General features: G+C 42.0%; 1 protein-coding gene across 7 annotated transcripts in view; it reads right to left on the minus strand.

Moving 5' to 3' along the window:
• TTC29 (tetratricopeptide repeat domain 29) overlaps nt 1-22,337 on the minus strand; it is a 195,116-nt gene that overhangs the window by 105,464 nt on the left and 67,315 nt on the right. For all 7 annotated transcript variants that reach the window (XM_053257260.1, XM_053257261.1, XM_053257258.1 and 4 more), the window contains one exon: nt 19,285-19,370. In XM_053257260.1, coding sequence (XP_053113235.1) covers nt 19,285-19,370 — 86 coding nt within the window. The remainder of the gene's footprint in view (nt 1-19,284; nt 19,371-22,337) is intronic.

The raw sequence follows: 22,337 nt of genomic DNA on the forward strand, positions 1-22,337 counted from the left end.
TTGTGAACCTTTTTCTTGGGTAGATTCCCGCAGGACAAATTTCTCTATAGCATGATTGTATTTACCTGATCAAAGACTAGATTTTTTCCAAGTTGTTTGATAAACCGGGGGGGGGGGGCATCTTACATTTAGGGTCCTCTTCCTTAAACAGTTTAACTTATTTATTTGGGGCAAACAGTATAACCTATATTTAACCCATATTTTAAAAGGAGGTCGTCTTAAATTCAGGGTCATCTTCTATTCAGGTAAATATGGTACCTTTAGTATTGGGAAGGTGACACAAACCATGCTGTAAGAAGTTATGATAATGTTGGAAGTTGTGCAATATCACTAGAACTTCCATGTGCTTGCTTCACAGACCCCCTGCTCTGAGTTCAGAGGAGTCCTCAATAACACAAGAGGGAGGAAATGTCAGAAGAAAGGAGAAGTTTCCTAGGAGGAGTATCTGCTACATCAGCCTCCCACAACCCTGACTGAAGTGTCAATGGAAAACTGGGAGACTGTGGCTGACTATCATTAGGTGACCAGACGAGCAGTAGGTGAGTGTGGCAGTGCTGAGTTCCAGACAACTGCTGCACCTCTTCTCTCGGAAGCCCACTGTGTGTCATAAAAATGTGTCCATGAGGAACATGCAATCCTCAAGGACATATTCTCATAATGCACAATAGGTTTCAGAGGGAAGGGAAATTGGTGGAAATCACCCTTTTCCTGTTCAGGTTCAGCACAGTAGTAGTCTGGAACTCAATACTGCTACACCCACACAATACTGGTCTAAATGTTGACTGGTAACAGCAAGTGAATTAAAAGGACAACAAGATGGTCTGTGATACTGGAGATAAAACCCCAACTATACTCAACACAAGAGCATCCTGTTGTAGAAATTGGGGTAAGATTGGTGGCATGCCTAATAACAACTTAGCTATATGGGTCCTATAGGACTGTTTATGGTGCAAATGGTTTACACACACACCTCTCAGAGGGGCTCCTATTACTATGTCAGAGTGAGAAGAGAAACTTTAAATTTTAGTTAAGGCCTCTGTTGGCATGAGTGATAACAACAAGCTCTGTTAGGAACATGTGGTTCATATGAGGAGGTTGTGAATCACACTTTAACAAGTATCTCAGAATTTTCCAATTAGGACTTCTCAGTTCCTACACTTAGTAGTTTATGGGAGTACATGATACACAGAAGAGCTACAATAGGCAGAGTGTATGTACATGATGGAGCTAAGTAGGCCACATGCCTCCATTAAAGAACAGCAGAGTACCTAATCTAATCAGTGTGCTTAAGCATTATGCAGTGATCTCTAACGCAAGTGTGTGCACACTAGACAGTCACAACAGAGGGGATTTCGTTTCTACAAACTATAACAAGTCTGGCCAAGGACTAGTTGAATGGCCAAGACACATACTGTATTGGCTAGGTAGAGTCATGGCTGCACCACACTGCTTCGTAAGACCACACTTTCGATTCAAGGTTTGATGAACCCTGCCAATGTTGTTATTGTCTTCACACAACTGCTCATCTGCCAGTCTCTCAGACTGGATCTACAAATGCAGCACAATGAGGTGAGGATGAGATGGTAAAACAGGCTCTACAGACGATGGGTGAGGCATGCCACTTCTGAATGTCCCTGTACATAAACATACATTCCTGCAAACAGAAAGCTAGTACATCAGGGAGAAAAGTTCTAGACCAATCCTTGGCATATGGTGCTGGTTTTCTAGCTGTAACAAGTTTTTAAGGGCGGGGGGAGCATATAACAATGGGAGTCCCTACCTGTAGTCTGAGGTGGTTCAATCTACTCTACCACTAGCATTCTATTACCTTATTTTACTGTATTCTGACCAGGCCTCGCCTTCCACGCAAAGCTCTCTGGCTCCTAACTGGGACCAGAATGTAAGGAAATACTTTTCATTTGAATTCATAGAACTTCTGGACTTAGATGGGGAGGTACAACCATTCAATCTATGCTGAAGCAGAAGCCTCCTTTTTCAAGCAACCTTACACATTAGTGCTACATGCTCATCACTGCTCACTTGATATCAGACAGGTAGTAAACTTACGTGTAAATTCTAAATGTGTGTGTGTATATATGTGTGTGTGTGTGTGTGTGTATATATATATATATAGAGAGAGAGAGAGAGAGTGTGTTTATCACCTATCTTTACACTATCTATAGCTGTTTGTACTGTCATTAGCTGGCTATTTTTCAATATATGACAAAATGGCTGCAAAATATGGTGGTTAAAATAAAGTCTAGGGACACTTCACTGCAGTTTCTTTTATCCCCTTCACTGTCATTTTTATGCATTAACACTTACAATAATACTCGAAGTATAAGCAATTCCTATGAAAGATTTTTCCATCCAGTTAGCTGTTCCTTATACATTTCTGTTACTTTGCCTTATTAGTTAATACAAATCCAAGGTCTTCAAAGCCTGTTTAAACTCAAATCCCAGATAATTTAGTTTCCTTTCCTTAAAGAAAATTACAGTTCTAACAATATTTTTTCTAAGTCAGAAACGGAAGCATATTATTTTCAGTAAGCAAATGTGGAGAATATTTCTTCGAAGTATGCATGGTGCAACAGTCTGAAGAAAAGAAGCTTCATCTGTTATCCTGCAGAGGTGATATAAGGGCAAAAACCAATTTATGTATCCCTTCCATTCTGACAGCTGTGACAATGACTCAAATGCTATGCCTGCCAAGAGCTTTTATCAAGTATGTTATAACAACTAGTAATAAGTGTAAATAATAAATGCCTAAGATCTTGGGGGAAACCGAAGCAATAGTAAACAATTTTTGGTGCTTGCTGATGGGGGTCTGCTGGCCTTGGAATTCCCTGGCATCCCAGTAGAGTTTTGGCCTGACAATAAACAACAGTTTAATACTTTATCTAATCCCAGCCAGGAGGTGAATTCAGCAGCAAGCTTTTGCAGATGTTCACATCCAATAATCTATCCATAATTGATGAAACAGGGAGGTCAGATGTAATGGTTGCTACTACTCCAGCAACAAATAAATGGTTATTGACAAAACAAGCCAGTGTGGCGCTGAGTACTGAGCAGTGACAAGCCTGAAAACAGTGCAGAGAGAAGGGATGAGAAAATAGTCCTTCATTTTAGGATGCTTCAATATGATGTGTAACACAAGGGCCACAAAGACCCACACAAGCAGATGGAGATTATTTTTGAAGGGGGAAAAAAATAAAGAGTCTTCAAAGCAAAGATGGTGAAGAAAACAATGAGCTAGTCACAAATAAGATTACTGGAGATTTGGGTAAGTAGAAATGCATGCTCTTGTACAGCAGTACTGCAGTCCAGATGTCTGGATTGCTTTTATCACACTGATATGCCTACAGTTAAATAGCTGGCTGTCAAGATGATGTTGCTTCATAATATCTTAATAACACTGTGCATGTGCCTAACTTCCAACTATTGATTCACTTCCATACCCTCATATTTGTGTTTATATTTCTACCAGTAAATATCAATAAATAACATTTATATACCAAAGATCTTCCTAGATAAAGTGCCAAAAAGCAATTTATATCATAGACAAACATGATTAAGTTAAAAAAAAACAACCTACCACCACCTTATAATGCATTTTGGATTATCACTTCCCCCCCGCACACCCTTACAGACACTGAAGTTCAAAGAAAAGTTGCCAATCAATTAAAAATCTTGCATAGCCCTAGCCTGTAAATGTACAGGCTAAGGCTATGCAAGAATTATAAAGGGATGCTTTAAAAGACTATTATTGACTAAATAAACATTTTGACACAAACACTGAAATCATGGGCATGCATTTAAATGTTAAAATACAATATGGAAATACAGTGGAATGAAATGGTAGCTGTTATTGCCATATGTAATCATAAAAAGATTTCAGACAGTAATAGTTTAAATATTGATATTACTACATTCACTTAAAGCAGTAGGAAATATTAGATCAATTTATTTCACTGTTTGCCACCAACCTTTCTGATCAAAACTGAAATTGTGAAATATATATAACAACTGAAAGTAATTAATTATGGCAACCAATCTACCAGGTTTTATGTGTAAGGAATGATTATCTGCACATTCCTTGAAACAAAATGTTTCAATTCTTGTGAAATAAAATGTTTCCATTCTGTAAAGATGAGATGTTCAGATATTCATTCTTTGGACTACTTCATGTATAACTAGCAATATGTGAAAATGCTTCCATTTTCAGAGCATAAACTACACTACTCAAGGCAATGGTTAAAAGCCAAAGAATTAAAGTACAAGATATTTGCTGTAATGAAGCCTAAATCTCCCGAGACCATAATTTTAAGCACATTTTCAAAATACTATTAAATAAATACCTTGCATTTATCTGCCTTTAATAGACAAAGGTTAAAAATTGCTTGGTAGTAACATGAGCAAAGTCAGCATACAAACATGAATTCAGCTGAGAATATTTTATACTGGTATGTTATGCATGATGTTTTTATCATCCCCACCCCCACCAATGGAGAATGCCCATGCAGCAGGGAAAATGCACATTGTAAGAAATAGATCACGGTAGTGAGGGTACCCTGCACTAGGTACAACTAAACAAAAAACTTACAGTGTCCATGCTCTTTGAAGCATAAATATATCAGTAAGAGTTTAAACATTTCTCACAAATCACATTTTTTAAATTGTCCAATTTCTTTTTAAAAAGAAGAAAATTCACCGAATTATATGAGCCCTGTGTGAAAGGGGGTGGGAGGGATTATCCTCATGGTGGCTCTATAGCTTAGTATTGTACTGTGCTTTAAGCTGCTCAGATCAAGCATATTGTTATCTTAGTAAATCATACATCAGTTCTGTAATAGGGATGTGCACAAATCAAGATCCGTGCACAGATTTGAAGCCAGACCGGTTTGTGGGGCTGCCAAACCAATTTGACTAGTGGAGTGCGGCGCTGTGTGTCTGTGTGTGGGGGGATGGCGAGTGTCACCTTTAAAAGTGAGGACAACAGGTCCTTATCTGCTCCTCTACCATTCCATGCAGTTTCCTGCTGTGGCAGTGGGCCCCCAAGCAGCCCACGCATACACATGGCCTCCGCACAAGGGCTGTGTGTGTGGGGGGGGTGCCACTGGTGCACATGGGCTGCTTGGAGGTGTGCTTCTGCAGCAGGAAGCTGCACGGAGTGGTGGAGGAGCAGGTAAGGACCTGCTGTCCTCACTTTTAAAGGTGCCACTCGCCACCCCCTCCCAGTGCTTCCCTCCACCAGTTGAAATCAGTTCAGCAGCCCCACTAATAGGTTCAGTTTCTAGTCTGTGTTTCCCCCAATGGTTAGAAAAGTGTTCTAGATGTATAATGCTGTCCATTGTTGTTACCTTCACATGGTTCAAGATTTGAGTGAAGACAGCAGCCCTATACAGATCTTAAAGCTAAAGAGTCTAACCCAGTCTAGGGCAGCGCAGCCTGGGTTGACTTCGTCTTGTCCATTGCCAGGATCCATGTGGATCCTGGTGCTGCCCACCTGCCTAACCCCACTTTGAAGCCTGGCCTTTAGCTGAGGTTAAGGCGTGAGTGCACCCTTAACCCCCGCACCAGGATTGTGTGTGTGTGCTCATGCTGCTTGAGCATACACAGAAATGGTCACCTAGAACATCTGTTTCACAGGGGTATTCCTCAATGCACTTCGCTCATTGTTCTGTGCATTGTGGGATACAGGAAAGCCAGGACACACTGTCCTGATCTCCAAAGATCCGCACTGCATGCAGCGGCATGGATCGTGCGGGAGTGCGGTGTGCACTCCCCACCACCTTTGCAGGATTGTCTGGGGGAAGGTATGTTTTGCGCATTCACACTTAAAGTCCATCACTCAACTGTCTCCTTGCCAGTTTCATCTCCCCCAGTCTAGAAAGGCTTTACATTGGGTAGTGGGGGGAGGGTAACAGGTGGCAGAGGATGATGGGAGTTGTAGTTCAACAACAGCTGGAGAGCTAAGATTGCCAACTTGTGATCTAGATGTACTAAGTGGGAAGCACAGGAGACAATTCTATGGCTTGAATCTGGGAAGGCAGAGGTTGAAATATTGCCCCACGGCTCACCTTATTTGGCTGCTGCCTGCTTTGCCTGTTCTCCTAGCAACAGCAGCACTCCTCCTACTGCCAGTTGCAATTTCATCCCTCAGAAGCCTCCTCAGATGCAGGGGATAGGCTTTAACACCATGTTTCCCCAGCATCTCTTTCAGCTGTCCCAACACCAGATGAGCCAAGAGCTGCATTCCGCCTTGGTCTATGTGAGGAGAGACTGCAGCCCAGAGCTGACAGTAGCATCTGGTGCTTCCTGGAGAGGGACGCCTTCTGCTGGGCTTAGCACAGGGCCCCGAGGACAGCAGTCAGTGGCTTTAATTACAGCATCTCTCTTAGTTGTCCCAGCAGCACAAATTTTATTGTATTATATCTTTTACTGTAAACCACCTTGGGGATCTTTTAGATCAAAAGGCAGGGTATAAATCTCTTAAAACATCATTATGTAGTGTTGTTTCGGGGGGGGGGGATCCTGGAATGAAAAGGTGGCCACCAGTGGAAGTGACAAACCTTTCGAGAAACCCCTTTGAAATGATGCTATGTAATGATGCAACATCACTTGGAGTGGGTTCTGGATGAATACATGGCCATTCACCAACTAGTGACCACAGGGAGGAGTGCTGCTGGCACTGGCCGGGTTATGTTTTGTTCCAAAGTTCTGCCCTATTTCACCCCCGCCCTCGCACCTGCACTGCTAAAATGCCTCGCATTTCATTGCCTGCAAATAGGGTGGCACAATGAGAGCAGTCGGTTTAGACAATTGTCTTAGGAAATTGCTTAGGTTAGTTGGTATATGGGTGCTCATTGTTCAAATAATTAATCTGGAGTGTAGTAGTAAATCAATTGCCTGACAGAAGTTCAACAGGTACAGCTTTCCAAATGATTTACTAAATATGTAGCTATTGGGCAGCATCCAAATTAGTTGGTTATGACTAAGCACCATTGAAATATCATAACTAAGCACCATGAGGCAAGTTAGTCATGACCAAGTGAAACCCTATTAATGCCAATGGAATTGGATCCTGCCCAATGAATTTCTGCTTAATGTATGCATAAATGGAACAGCACTACTTTATTTATTTTCTAAACCGCCCTTCCAAAAATGGTTCAGGGTGGTTTACATAAAAACAAAACAATCAAAAACAGAGACGATAAAACACCATCAAACTATTAAAAGATAAAACATTCAATACAGTTTTAAAGCCCAGGAAAATCAGGTTACAGCAAGTTAAAAAAAATTTCAAATTAAAAACCCTGGAATGCCAGGTCAAACAGATAGGTTTTGAGGGATCTCCTGAAGGGAAAATTCAATCCCTGATAATGAATTCAAATTATGGATTTCTGAGGGAGTTCCACAGCCCAGGAGAAGCTACAGAGAAGGCACACCTCTGAGTTGCCACCAGATGTACTGGTGGTAACTGGAGATGGACCTCCTCAGATGACCTTAACGTGCAGTGGGAATCATGCAGAAGAAGGTGCTCTCTAATGTAACCTGGACCTAAGCCATTTAGGGCTTTAAAGATAATAAGCAGCACTTTGTATTTTGCCTGGAAACATATCGGCAGCCAGAGCAACTATTTCAAAGCAGGCATAATATGGTCTCTCCAGGTTGCCCCAGAGACCAATCAGAGACCAATTTATGAGCATCCAGTCAGACAGTTAAGTGAGGCTTTAGAAAGAACAGGTCACAGGTGCAGAAAATGCTCTGTTACTATGTGTAGCTATTGCATGGACTTATAAAGCCTGTTGCCACTGGTTAAAACCATGCACACAAGATCAAGCCACTGTAAATCAACCAAATATAATCCATATTACAATTATTCCACAAACACAAGACTAAGTGCAAGCAAGACAGAGGACTCAGGCTGATAAGTCCAGCTTAAATCTACATATCATGTAGTATGTAATTAAGAAATTAAGCATTATATACTCCAGAAAACATTTACCTACACTATGGACTAGAATCACGGATGTTGAGAGCAGTGTTCCCTCTAACAGGGATTCCCAGATGTTGTTGACCACAACTCCCATAATCCCCAAGCAAAAGCCATTGCAGCTGGGGATTCTGGCAGCTGTAGTCAACAACATCTGGGAATCCCTGTTAAAGGGAACACTGGTTGAGAGTCTGTAGTCTCTTGGACAGCCAGTGAGATCTTACAGATCTCAAAAAACACGCACTCAAGGATGTGAGCCAAGCCATGCTTATACAAGCAGGCTTAGACAAATTCATGGAGGACAGGTCTATCAATGCATGCTAGTCTTGATGGCTATAGGCTACCTCCAGGCTCAGAGGCTGGATGCTTCTGAATGCCAGTTGCAGGGCAGCAACTTCATCTCCTGGTTGCGGTCTTCCCAGAGGCATCTGGACGGCCACTGTGGGGAAACTAGATGGACCTTGGGCCTGATCCAGCAGGACCGCTCTTATGTACAGCTCAAGGCACAATCACTTCTCACACACACTGACTGAAGTAGTGCTGTTGCTTCTATCCACCTTGCCATCTGCTTCTTCTAAACACCCATCTCCTGTCTTGACCACCACCTGCTTCTCCTCGGTGGGAAGCAGCATAGTGGCCATTTTGAACACCATGAAAGGAGTTGCGCATTGCTGTCAGCAACCTCTCTGCCCGCCACATCTAGCCTAACTAATGCAAATGACCGGCTCTGCATAATTTGCCCATACCATTGAGTAAAATGATGTTTAAATTTAGTAATGAATTTTCCCAAACCAATGAAAGGTATACATCTCTGGAATACTTGCATTTTTGCATTCATTTCAAGTGCCAAAAATATAATCTCAATGTACATTATTTACTGGCAAAAATTGTCAGAGTAATATAAATCACTCCTCTAGGCAAAAATCTTAAGCTTTTCTAACTCAGTCATTTTTCATCTTTCTCTAGAATTTGGAGCTTGTACCTTTCACCAAGCAAATTTTCCACATCAAATTTCATATTGTAGAACAAATGGTTCCATTTTTATAAGGAATAGAGTGTTTGTGCTTCATAATGTTCAAAATCGATCATGCCATAAGAATAAAGCCACACCTATGATTGTATAACATGAGTTATACCTATTTTATTTTAATGCAAATAAATGTATGGCATACATGTTTTTTCCTACACTGAGATGATCCCATTTAGGAAAATCATAACTCAAGAAGCAACTCTGAAAATAGTCAAATTATACCCATATATTGGCTCACTGCAAATACAGCAGTAGCCATGTTAAGGGCAACCACAGCGACTGCAAGGGAACAAACTGCTTATAACTGGAGCTGTTTCCTGCCATAACTTAGCCCCTATTGATGTTGCAGAGTCTATAGGTGTTCATATCGTCTCTAGTGCATAGTGCTGTACTCCAGACTGCCCCAATACTACTAAGCCAATGAAGCCCATCAGCCATATATTGTGGCTTATGAGGTTGATTCCCCAACCCCAGTTTTTGCAGTACAAAGCAGGCTGTAAAAACTGGTGTTTGAACTGATCTCTTGTTGGGCCTGGTTAAGTCCTATGCTCAGTTCCGCTCATCACCATTGCTAACACTGGGCACAATGTGCAGACGACCCAAGTGTTTGGCCAGGTGCCCCAAACCTCTTGCTTGTCTGCTTGCCCCCTTCCACACCCTCCCCATGCCCCACTGGTCTTGTTTATATGAAGCAGAAGGCAGTGATGAGGGGCCAGGCTTTGGGCTGGAACTACCTCCTCTGTCCTAGCCTCCCAACTTTATGTACTTGTAATGGCAAGGGGGAGGACAGAGTCAAGTGCTTTCTTCCCATTTCCTCCCTGGCTCTCTGACCTTTCCCTTTCCATTTGTACTCTAGGAGGAGGGGAAGGTGGTTGTGCTGGAGACTTTTGGTGCGCAGGCTCATCACTTCAGCCTTATGCCCAGCAACAACCCAGCTGCTAGACTCAATGGAGAGAGCAATGGGTGGCCCTTGTGCCCGGCAGCAACACTGCTGCCAGGCTCAATGGCAGATGTGGTAATGTTGGCCCTGGAGAAGGAGACGGATAACGCCCCCTCAAACCCTCTGTTTTGTAAACAAGTATGCAGTGGCACTAATACGAATGCACAGTAATGGTCCTTCCCACCAATTTCACACAGTGGCAAGGCCACCGTAAAGAAATGATTGCAGAGGTTGAGAGAAATGTGAAAATAAAGCAAGTACTGTGGGCCAGGGACCCAATCCTAATATTATTTATTTATTTATTTATTTATTTAATACATTTCTATACTGCATAAAAGGGAAGTTCCCTGGGCAGTTTACAAAACAATAAAAACAGCCAATAAAAGATTAAAACATTTCAACTATTAAAATTAAAAAAGTTAAAACTATTAAAATACAATACATACAGTATCTAATTAAAAGCCTGGGTGAACAAATGCATCTTGACTGTCCTTTTAAAAGTTGTAAGACATGAGGAGGCTCTTATTTCAGCAGGAAGTGTGTTCCAAAGCCTTGGGGCAGCAATGGAGAAGGCCCATCCCCGAGTAGCGACCAGACAAGCCGGTGGCAACTGCAGACGAACCTCTCCAGATGATCTCAATGGGCAGTGCGGTTCATAGCAAAGAAGACGTTCTCTTAAATACCCAGGGCCCAAGCTGTTTAGGGCTTTATAGGTTATAACCAAAACCTTGTACTTTGCCCGGAAACTTACTGGCAGCCAGTGTAGATGTTTTAAGATAGGAGTAATATGGTCTCTCCAAGAGGACCCAGAGACCAACCTGGCTGGTGCATTCTGGACTAACTGTAGTTTCCAGACAACGTCCAAAGGCAGCCCCACATAGAGCGCATTGCAGTAGTCAAGTCTGGAGGTGACCAGCAGATGTATTACTGGTCTGAGGTTATTTATCTCAAGAAATGGACACAGCTGGCGTATCAGCTGATAAAAGGCACCTCTGGCTACTGCCTCAACCTGGAACACCAGGGAGAGGCTCAGATCCAGAAGCACCCCTAGACTGCATACCTGTTCCTTCTGGAGAAGTGTGACCCAATCCAGAACAGGCATATCAAAATCATCTCCTGAGTTCTGACCCCTCACAATAAGTACCTCTGTCTTATCTGGATTCAGTCTCAGCTTGTTACCTCTCATCCAGCCCATCACTGCCTCCAGGCAGGCATTTAGGGTGGACCCTAGCAATAGGACCCTAGGAACACCCCTGGCCAAAACACGACAGATATAACTTGGCAATTAATGACTTCAAAAACTGAGAGTGTTGGATTCCTTTAGAGAGCATAAAGAGGTTTAATTAGCAAGATGAGACTATGGCTTGAGCCACGTTCTGTGTTGCTACCTGCAACACCCCAGGTTCTGTTAAAATGATCATATGATTCACATTTATTGGACAATTTCTAAGCATCCCAAGGAAAAATTCAATCCTACAAAAATGGTTAATTCTTCAGAAAAAATACATACATTTTGTACTGAAAAAGCTGCAATTCAACAACATCCACTTTTTAGGTAATGTATCAGGTAATTATTTTGAACGTATGCTTTCTATGTGTTTTGCATAAAAGGAAGGAAGCAATCATCTAAGTAGCAGAGCAACCAACAAGCAACAATGGGAGGCCATGGTATCTGAAGACGCTGCCCCTTTAGATACCCCCAGAAGGAGGCTGCTGAAGTGGACCACAGGACAAAGGGGTTAAGAAGATGAAAACTCTGATGCAAAGCAGGAAAATAACTGCGGAGACTGCTGAGTGTATACCCAAACAGTCCCACGCTCTGTGGCAAGACCCTTTTAGCATGCTACAGAAGCTGGTGATGAACTACACATTACCATGTGGCAAACTGGTTCCTAGCAGTACTGTCTGCATGTCACAAGTAATGATAACCAGAAGTCCTCTGGGAACAGAATGCAATGATTTAATCTCTGTAAGCATCTGAGCTCCCCTTGGATAAAGAGACCATTAAACTGAGAACAGAAGGGTAAATTTTAGCCAATGATTTCTAATTGGATAGTAAAGCTCACTTGTGTTCAGTAGAACTGAAAACTGCTGATATTTTACTGCTGTATATATATTGATCACTGCTGAGGATTAAAGAAATCTATAAAACATTTTTAGACCTACATCAATGCTCATGATGTACTGTACACGTCTTAGTAAAAATAAATCAGAGTTTTGCAATGCTTTTCTTCTTCCATAGAGATTTTATACTCAAAAAGACATATATTTAGTATTACATGCTTTTTGAAGTTATAACATTAATGTAGTAATTGCTAAAAACAGATATTGGGAAACCATACAGCTTAATTCCCTGCCTCTATTATCTAATCCTGGTTACATTATTATTACTAGCTGACACAAAGAAAATTACTCAAAGTAGTCCCATTGAAATTAAAAGGATAAGTTTAAGTTTAAGTTTAATAAGAGCCCCTGGTGGCACAGTGGTAAAACTGCCGCCCTGTAACCAGAAGGTTACAAGATCGATCCTGACCAAGGGCTCAAGGTTGACTCAGCCTTCCATCCTTCCAAGGTCAGTAAAATGAGTACCCAGAATGTTGGGGGGCAATATGCTAAATCATTGTAAACCGCTTAGAGAGCTTCCAGCTATAGAGCAGTATAGAAATGTAATTGCTATTGCTATTGCTATAAGTTAAGCAATGCATAACTTATCCTTTTAATTTCAGTGGGGCTACTTTGAATAATTTTCCTCATCATGATAGCCACTATTAAGAATATTCATATACCACTTTCCAACAAAAAGTTCACAGATTTACATCAGCTACCACCTCTAGAGATACACTGCTAGATTAACTACTACTACTACCACCACCACTACAGACATTTATATGTTGCTTTTCAACAGAAGTGCTCAAAGCAGAATAAATAGACAGATTATTAGATAGACAGATAGATAGGTTTCCCTGTCTTAAAAGGACTCACAATTTAAAAGGAAGTCACCAGTAACAGCTACTGGAGGAATACTGGATAGGGACAATTGCTCTCCCCCTGTTAAATATTAGAGAATCACTACTTTAAAATTTGCCTCTTTGCACAATAAGGGGTTAAAGAATAACAACCAGATATTTTAGTAAATTTACCACTATATATCAAATAGACTGAATCCAGATAAGACAGAGGTACTCATTGTGCGGGGTCAGAACTCAAGAGACGATTTTGATCTGCCTGTTCTAGATGGGGTCACACTTCTCCAGAAGGAACAGGTATGCTTCTGGATCCGAGCCTCTCCCTGGTGTCCCAGATTGAGGCGGTAGCCAGAGGTGCCTTTTATCAGCTTCGCCTGATACACCAGCTGCATCTGTTTCTTGAGGTGAACGACCTCAAAACAATGGTAAATCTGCTGATAACTTCCACACTGGATTACTGCAATGCACTCTATGTGGGGCTGCCCTTGTATGTGGTGTGGAAACTACAGTTGGTCCAGAATGAGGCAGCCAGGTTGGTCTCTGGGTCACCTCGGAGAGACCATATAACTCCTGTATTGAAGGAGCTACACTGGCAGCCAATATGTTTCTGGGCAAAATACAAGGTGTTGGTTATAACCTATAAAGCCCTGAACAGCTTGGGCCCTGGGTATTTAAGATAATGTCTTCTTCGTCATGAACCCCACCGCCCACTGAGATCATCTGGACAGGTCCGTCTTCATTTGCCACCGGCTCGTCTGGTGGCTACTCAGGGACGGGCCTTCTCCGCTGCTGCCCCAAGGCTTTGGAATGCGCTCCCTAGTGAAATAAGAGCCCCCCCCCCATCTCTGACAGCCTTAAAGACGCATCTGTTCACCCAGGCTTTAATGCTGTTTTAAAATATTGGTTTTAAATTTTTAAATTGTGCTGTTTTAAACTTTTTGTTTTTGTTTTAACTAATGTTTTACTTTCTGTTTTTATTTTGTTGTAAACCACCCAGAGACGTAAGTTCTGGGCAGTATAAAAATGTGTTATAAACAAACAAACAAACAAACAAATTGTTGGTCTGAGCTAGAGGGGGAATAGGACTATGCTTAGCACTACCAGAGGCAGAGCCCATGAGTGAAGCCAATGGTGCTGGCCCTACTCACAGCCCCAAGCAGCCTTTTAACATCCTGCTGTTTTTGAGCCAGGAGGAAGAGCTGGGATTTAGCTTGAGAACTAAATTGTGATGGATTTCTTCCTTCTTTTTCTTTCACTGTACACTACAGGTGATTGGTTTTATTCAATGGCTCCTTCAGACATTTCTGTTCTCTGCCTGAGCTATCTTGCTTCTTGCTAGCTGGAGATGTCTCTCTTAATCTGGGTCCTACCACTCACTCATGTCACTTTTCCAATCTTTTTCTCATTTTTTGCTCTTCTGTATTCTTCTCCTGTGTTCTGTTGAATTGTCACTCTGTTGTCAATAAAGCAGCTGTTTTACCTTAACTGAAGCATGGATTTCTCCTTCAGACTTAGTGACATCTGCTGCTCTTGCACATAGTTCCCTTTTCCAGCATGTCAGGTCTGGTGATAGGGTAGTTCAGGAAATGATGTGTCCCAGAATCAGATATATCCATAAATGAATGGATAGATAGATAGATAGATAGATAGATAGATAGATAGATAGATAGATAGATAGATAGGATTCTGGGACATATCATTTCCTTGTTTTGCGGTGTTCTTTTGGTCTTGTTCTTTCCCCTACTTCAATTATCCACTCTGCTGTCTACACACTTCATAGTTCAGCTTCATGTATTCCTTTAGACCTTTCTAATATATATTTCCAGTCTCTGACCACCATTTACAGAGATTCACTCTTCTTCTTACCTGTTCCTCCTTTCCTTCTGTTTCAAAGCCTTTTAGAAATTTGCACTCTCAATCCAGTTTTCATTTCTGCCTTCTTGTTGCTGTTCTCACTACCTCTACCTCTCCCTACCTTCACCTCTTTCTATCTCTATCTCCTAGTTAGTTCCTGATTCTGTTTTTGCTTGTTTTAACCCCTTCCTTGCTTCATCTCTTGACTTTCTTGCTATTCTCTTTGATCAGTCACTGTTTCATTCAGAACCTTGGCTTACCATCCTCTTTGCTATTGTGCTCTTACTTGATATGTAGAATGCTTATTCCTATTCTGTACTTCATTCTATGCATATTATATGGTTGTCTACACTATCTTCTGCTTTACATTCATTAAAAAATCTTGTTTTACAAATCTGATCACTACATATTTACCTAAATGGCTTTTCTGTATTCAGTTCACTGCTTCATCCCTCAGTACTTTATATTCCTTCTCTGATCTCCCAGGCTTTTGCTCAACTCTTCCACGATAAAATCGCTAGCATCCAATCACCCGTCCCTTCTACTGCTCAGAATTCTCCTTTAACATCCCTTAATGGTTTCCTTCTTTTTGGTTTCTCACCATTTCTTCCACTCCATCATCTTCTTTACCTCGTTCTCTATTTTCCAGAGAAAACAGAGAACTTATCTCTTATCTCTCCTTGATTTTACTCTTCCAAATCTGTTATGTATTCCTTAGATCCAATTCATTCATGCTACCTATCCCTTAGATCAGGCCAGCTCAAGTTTGGCCCCCCAGCTATTTTTGGACTACAACTGTCATAACTCCGAGCCATAGTGGCCAATAGCCAGGAATTATGGGAGTTGTAGACCAAAATCTACAAGAGGGCCGAAGTTGAGCAGCCCTGCCTTAGATCCAGGTCATTCATCTTTTATTAAATCTATTTCAGCTACTATTCTTTTTTCCTCTGTTACATATTTTTAACCTTTTTTTTAAAAAATCTGTCTTTCAAATGCTTTAAGAACATAAGAACAGCCCTACTGGATCAGGCCCAAGGCCCATCTAGTCCAGCATCCTGTTTCACATAGTGGCCCACCAGATGCCACTGGAAGCCTACAGGCAGGAAGTGAGGGCATGCCCTCCCTCCTGCTGTTACTTGCCTGCAACTGGTACTCAGAGGGAGGCATCCTGCCTTTGAGGCTGGAGGTGGCCTATAGTCCTTCAACTAGTAGCCAATGATAGACCCCTCTTAAAGCCATCCAGGTTGTTGGCTGTCACCACATCTTGTGGCAGAGAATTCTACAAGTTGATTATGCATTGTGTGAAAAAGTACTTCCGTTCGTTGGTCCTAGATTTCCTGGCAGTCAATTTCATGGGATTGTCAGTTGACTTGAAAGTTAACTTTCAAGTCAACTTTTGTAACACCTCTGTTGAAAATGAGGTGCTTTAAAATGCTTTTAAAGATCCATTGACAGAAATACAGAAAAAGTGATTGGGCAAAGGAGAAAACTGAGTAAGCTCCTGGAAAACAATTTTATGCAAAGATTCCAAAATAACTATGATTGATGGTATCAGAAGCAGAGGAAGGATTCGACAAGATAACTCTCATTGACTATGTTGTAACTTTAGGCAAAAAAAAAAAAAAAGAAGTAATAGAAGCTGTTTCAGAAGAGTGGATAGAACTGGCCAAAGCCAGAATGACTAGGATCAAAAAGTAAATTAGACAAAATAAATTCTAAGCATTGTGCAGCACAGTCATCTCAAAGAGTTTAGAAGCAGAAGGCAGCAGGGAAACTTGATGACAGTTTGAGAGAGAAGATTGTTGACCCATTGAGCCCTTCCTCACAATTATATGAGAGGGCTACTGGGAGAGCAGTGGGGAAATTACCTTTTATGCAGACGATCTGTTAGTCCTTGCTGGGCACGTGGATTGTACACCCAGATAGTCACTGGCTGCCTCTAGCAACGTGGAGGTGTGGGGGTCAGGATATGTCATCCCGGCCCCCAGAACTTGCACAATGCACCATTTAAGTGTGCAGTGCAGTGTGGCGATACCCCCAGCAACAGGGGGGTGCCTGTCAGTGTTGCAGCATTAGCTGAAAGCAGCTAGACCTGCACACAAGCAAGATAACAGGGCTAAGGGAGCGCTTACTCCCTTAACCTTATTTAGGAGGCTGGCCCTACAGGCAGGTTTGCAGCTGATGGCTGCGATCCCGGTGGTTATCACTTGCAGCCAAGCCCAAACTTTGCTGCCTTAGCCTGGTTATGGTTGTGTGTGTGTGAACAGCCTCATTAGATTTCAAAAAAGAAAGTTTCCCCCACAGTGGAACAGTGGTCATACACCTGTATTCTGAAATGGCAGATCTAAAAGGTTTATACCACATTTACTTTCTTTGAAAGTATTTTGAAATGGCAGATCTAAAAGGTTTATACCACATTTACTTAACTGAACCAGAGAGATCACTCACACAATCAAAAACTGTGTTCTACCTGGGTTTTGAATCTGTGTGTGCTCCCAGTTTTTGTTGTGTGGAAGCAAGGTAGAAGGAAAACCTGGGTAGGAGTGATTGTGGGGAAGTAAGGTGCTTCCACACAATCACTTCTACCCAGTTTTTCCTCCTACCTTGCTTCTACACAAATGAAAACTGGAAGCACACACAGCTCCCAAACCTGGGTAGAACACAGTTCTTGATTGTGTGAATGACCTCAGAGAAAAGAAGACCTTTAGGGCCATGTTCTTTTAACACGGAAGTTTAAGGACTTTTAAGTAATATAGTATTCCTAGCATCAGGAGAGAAACTTGACTGTAACAGAGGAACTCTGATTCATCTGGAAAGGAGAAATAAAATAATGGGGCGAAATGTTAAAGTCTGGTCAGTAAGAAATGGACCATTAAACAAGTCACATTGTGCAAGAGGTTTGAAATTATTTCTCTTGAATTGTGAAAGATCTATCATGAGATAGTTGTAATGTTTAGAATTTATGTAGAATTTAATGTTTTCGAAATACTTCACATGCATTAGAAATTCCCCCCACTTCCCTCCTTTGTCTCATGTATCTAGAGTGCAATACCCTGGGGAGGTAGTTTGTACCACCCAATTCCTCCTCCAGCCAGGTCACTCCCCCTGTTGAGCCTCTCCCCAGAGGACCTCACCATATTCCCTGTCTCCACAGGGACTGCCATCATCATTGACCTGGTCTCCCTAAGCAGCCCTGAACACACTGAACATGAGCTCCCTGCCTCCAGAAGTCCCACCGCTGTGGGCACTTCCAGTCATATCAGCCTCGCCTCTGGGTACCGCACCATCCGGGCCTGTCCTGGAGCTGCATGGAGGCCCAACGCCCTCAAAAGATGTGACAGCATGTGCCTGAGCATCGAGGTAATCTGTGGCCACAATGTTCTCGGCTCCAGGCTTGTTGGACCCTGCTGCCGCCACCAACAGCCCCAAGGGAACTCCAGAAAGTGAAGGGGCTCATACGACTGCAGAAGGCAGCTTGGGGAAGGGTGAGTCCATGGAGCCCCAACACACATAAACTATAATTCCTATACGACACATGTGAAGTTGAGATGGAGAGAGAGCAGCATGCCTGGTTCATTCACAACTCAAAATTTTAAACATTAAACTACATTAGATGACCTTCTCCTACTACTACTACTCCTCATATTTATATACCGCTCTTCAACAAAATTCTCAAAGTGGTTTACATAGAAAAATAAAAAATACATAAATAAGATGGCTCCCTTTCCCTAAAGGGCTCACAATAGAAAAAGAAACATAGGACAGACACCAGCAACAGCCACGGGAGGGATGCTGTGCTGGGCCTGCATAGTGCCAGCTGGCAACACTACAACCTGATGGCAACACTACTACTGATACAGCAGCTGTTACCTCTCTGATGTGCATTTTTTGGGATTCAGTTCATCCTGAGTTCATCTGATGTAAAATGATGATCCATTTAAGAGGCCATGTATGCCAGCTATATACAGATTTGTAGTTCTTGCCATCAAGGGCAAGTATGATCATCTTCCCTTCTTCAGGGTGGAAGGAAGCCATTTGCAGATGCCCAGAGTGCAATCTGGTCAGATGCTTAAGAAAGTAACTGACTGACAATAGAGATGTATTAAATTTACAGTTAGGTTTCTTTTTATTAAAAATGATAAAACTTATACACCAGGGCTACAACTAAAGAGAATCAGACAAAGTAATTCTACTTTCTCCAGAAAGCTTCTGATTTCTTTAAAAAAAATAAACTATAGTTCTTGCTACCATACATGCACTTGCCTCGGAAGCCACTTATGAAATTCAAGGGAGTTTCAAATGCAATTTGCAATGTAGCACAAAAGCTGTTACTGAAAATAATATGCAAAGTCCCACTGATAAAAATATTTGTCATCTACTTTTCAAGAGCTTGGGAGTGTATAAAGGCCTCTCTAGACTGCATCCTAGTGATAAATTCTACAGACAAATTAATACCACAGGCAGGAAAGATGGTAAAGCATTAATCACCCAACCTTACCAATACAGCTGTCTTTTTATCTCCAATTGAATGATATGTTAGAGCTAAACAGTAGGCAGCTTCTCCTTCCATCTTCTTATCATTTGCTAAATTAAAAAAAATAAAGGTTGCTATTATTATTATGCTTAAGAACAAATCAGATTACAGCTAACTATACATGAAATCTTTTCCCTTAATGTTGATGAAAACCAAAAATTGATTTGCTTAGTACTTCTCACTTGTTTGAAGCACTAGGGACATGAGTAGTTCCGCCAAGAGGCAAGGTGAGGTGAATAGAACATTATTATTTATTAATATTTTACATTTATATCCCGCTCTTCCTCCAAGGAGCCCAGAGCGGTGTACTACATACTTGAGTTTCTCTTTTCACAACAACCCTGTGAAGTAGGTTAGGCTGAGAGAGAAGTGACTGGCCCAGAGTCACCCAGCAACTATCATGGCTGAATGGGGATTTGAACTTGGGTCTCCCCGGTCCTAGTCCAGCACTCTAACCACTACACCACGCTGGATCAGGCCTAAGGCCCATCTAGTCCAGCATCCTGTTTCACACAGTGGCCCACCAGATGCCGCTGGAAGCCACAGGCAGGAGTTAAGGGCATGCCCTCTCTCCTGCTTTTACTCCCCTGCAACTGGTATTCAGAGGCATCCTGCCTCTGAGACTGGAGGTAGCATATAGCCCTCAGACTAGTAGCCAATGATAGACCTCTCCTCTATGAAATTATCCAAACCCCTCTTAAAGCCATACAGGTTGTTGGCTGTCACATCTTGTGGCAGAGAATTCCACAAGTTGATTATGTGTTGTGTGAAAAAGTACTTCTGTTTGTTGGTCCTAGATTTCCTGGCAATCAATTTCATGAGATGACCCCTGGTTCTAGTGTTATGTGAGAGGGAGAAGAATATCTCTCTATCCACTTTTTCCACACCATGCATGCCTCAGGCAGCACCATACCTCAGGCAGCGTCTCCATCATGGGGCAGCAATTGGGAGCACCTTGCTTTTCCCTCCATGGGCATTGCCTCAACTGCCGGCCCTTGATCCTTGCTGCCTTCCCGATGCAGTTTCCCCTTTTGCCTGCTAGACCTGCCCTCTTCTCCCACACCTGGCTGCTTCACCTTTCAGTTATGCCATGGCGTGAAACTGCAGGGTGTTGGTAGCAGCAGCAGGAGCAGCAAGGACAGAGCTTCTTGAATGGAGCAGTGACTGCACTTCATTGCCCTGCTGTGCTCAAGAGCCTGATCCTGTTCTCTGTCTCTCCCCTCCCCACTTCCATCAACACACTTCTTCATTTTGCCTACTCCTGAAACTGAGCAGACAAATTGGCTTGATCTCATGCACTTTTTCTCCCCTTTCAGAGTGTGCATGATCAAGACATGTAAGTAATAACGGCTGAAAGCTGATTCATAAGGAAGCAGCTATCAAGAAAGGATCGGGCCCTTGCTTCTGTATCTATTCAACACATCCAGACATGTAAACATGCATGTGACATTCACAATTACTATTTGAATATTGCATCCTTATCTCAAACAACAAGCAACTCCAACAATGTTGCTCCTAAAAAGTAAAAATATGCTTGATGCAGATATAAATAAATGTATCCCCCAAGTGGTGCTATTTTAAATGTTATTCAGTTTTAAAGCATTGAAGAACACATTCTCCAGGGTGGAGATCTGACAGAACAAATCTCAAAAGAAAACCATCTTTGTGTTGAAAAGGAATTAGGATATACTGCCTAAGGAGTGAGCGTTTCACATGGAAGAAAGGACTGTCTACTCAACATTCAGACCCATGATCCCTAGAATAAATATCTTCAAAGAGAACATGCTGAAGAACAATCTCTAGCCACACTTGAAATAAAAAGGTAAGTTGTATTTTCTTTCAAATAACCTGGTGATCATGAACACTGGGGAAATACATAGCCTAGTACAGAATGTACATAGGAAAATAAGAAGCTGCCATATACCAAGTCAGACCATTGGTCCATCTAGCTCAGTATTGTCTACACTGACTGGCAGCAGCTTGCCCAAAGCTTCAGGCAGAAGTCTCTCTTAGTCCGATCTTGGAGATGCCAGTGAGGGAACATGGGACCGTCTACATGCAAGCATGCGGTTGCTCTTCTCAGAGCAGCCTCATCTCCTAAGGAGACTATCTTACAGTGCTCACATGTGTAATCTCCCATTCAAATGCAAACCATAGTGGATCCGGCTTAGCAAAGGGGACCACAAGATCAGCTCTCCTAAAGTTCCTCACAGGGGGAGAACACATGTTTACATACAAGGCAGTGATTGGTTGGATGCAGAGCTAGCCTTGCTGGACAATTCTTGAGATCACCTCTGTGCCTACTACACATTCATGTGGCATCTGGCAACAGCATAAATCTCCTGAAGCCTGCTCAGGCACAAGAGATCCAATGGAGGGCAATTTGCCAAGGGCTCCTGAAACCTGGAACCTGTCCTGGCTGGATGTATAGGGGAGACCTATAGTTAGACCCTTCCTGACTGTGGGTATTTATTAGGGCAATGCAATTATATCAGTCCAATAGGAAAATCGGACCAATATGCCTACTATTGAGCATTATCAGAGGGATTTCTGATACAATAGCTGATATGAGGATTTCTGATTTGAAAATCTCCTAATAGAGGATCTTTTTAAAATAGCAATTCAGTACTCAACAAAGCCACACAAGTATCCTAATCTTTCCTTGTATTCTGAAATTATGTCTACAGACATCCCTACAAAGGGTGTTTCTTATTAAGCTATTAATATTTATTTTATTTATTTAAAATATTTCTTTACCGCACAAAACTTGCATCTCTGGGTGGTTTTACAGACCAGGCCTGATCTATACACTAAACATGCTCATTAGCCAGTATATAAAATAGGTCTGGACCATAATGTCACCAACGTGACCTAGTTCTTTTATACTGATGACCACGTTTGATCTGGATTGCAAAGAAGGGAGGAGATCAAATCACTCAAAGATTCAATGGGCTTTATTGAGTATAAAAGATCTAATCTAGCAAGGCAAAAAGCAGAACACTATCAATATTGCTACA

The sequence above is a fragment of the Hemicordylus capensis genome, chromosome 5, assembly GCF_027244095.1.
Source record: "Hemicordylus capensis ecotype Gifberg chromosome 5, rHemCap1.1.pri, whole genome shotgun sequence".
In the NCBI taxonomy this organism is placed as follows: Eukaryota; Metazoa; Chordata; class Lepidosauria; order Squamata; family Cordylidae; genus Hemicordylus; species Hemicordylus capensis.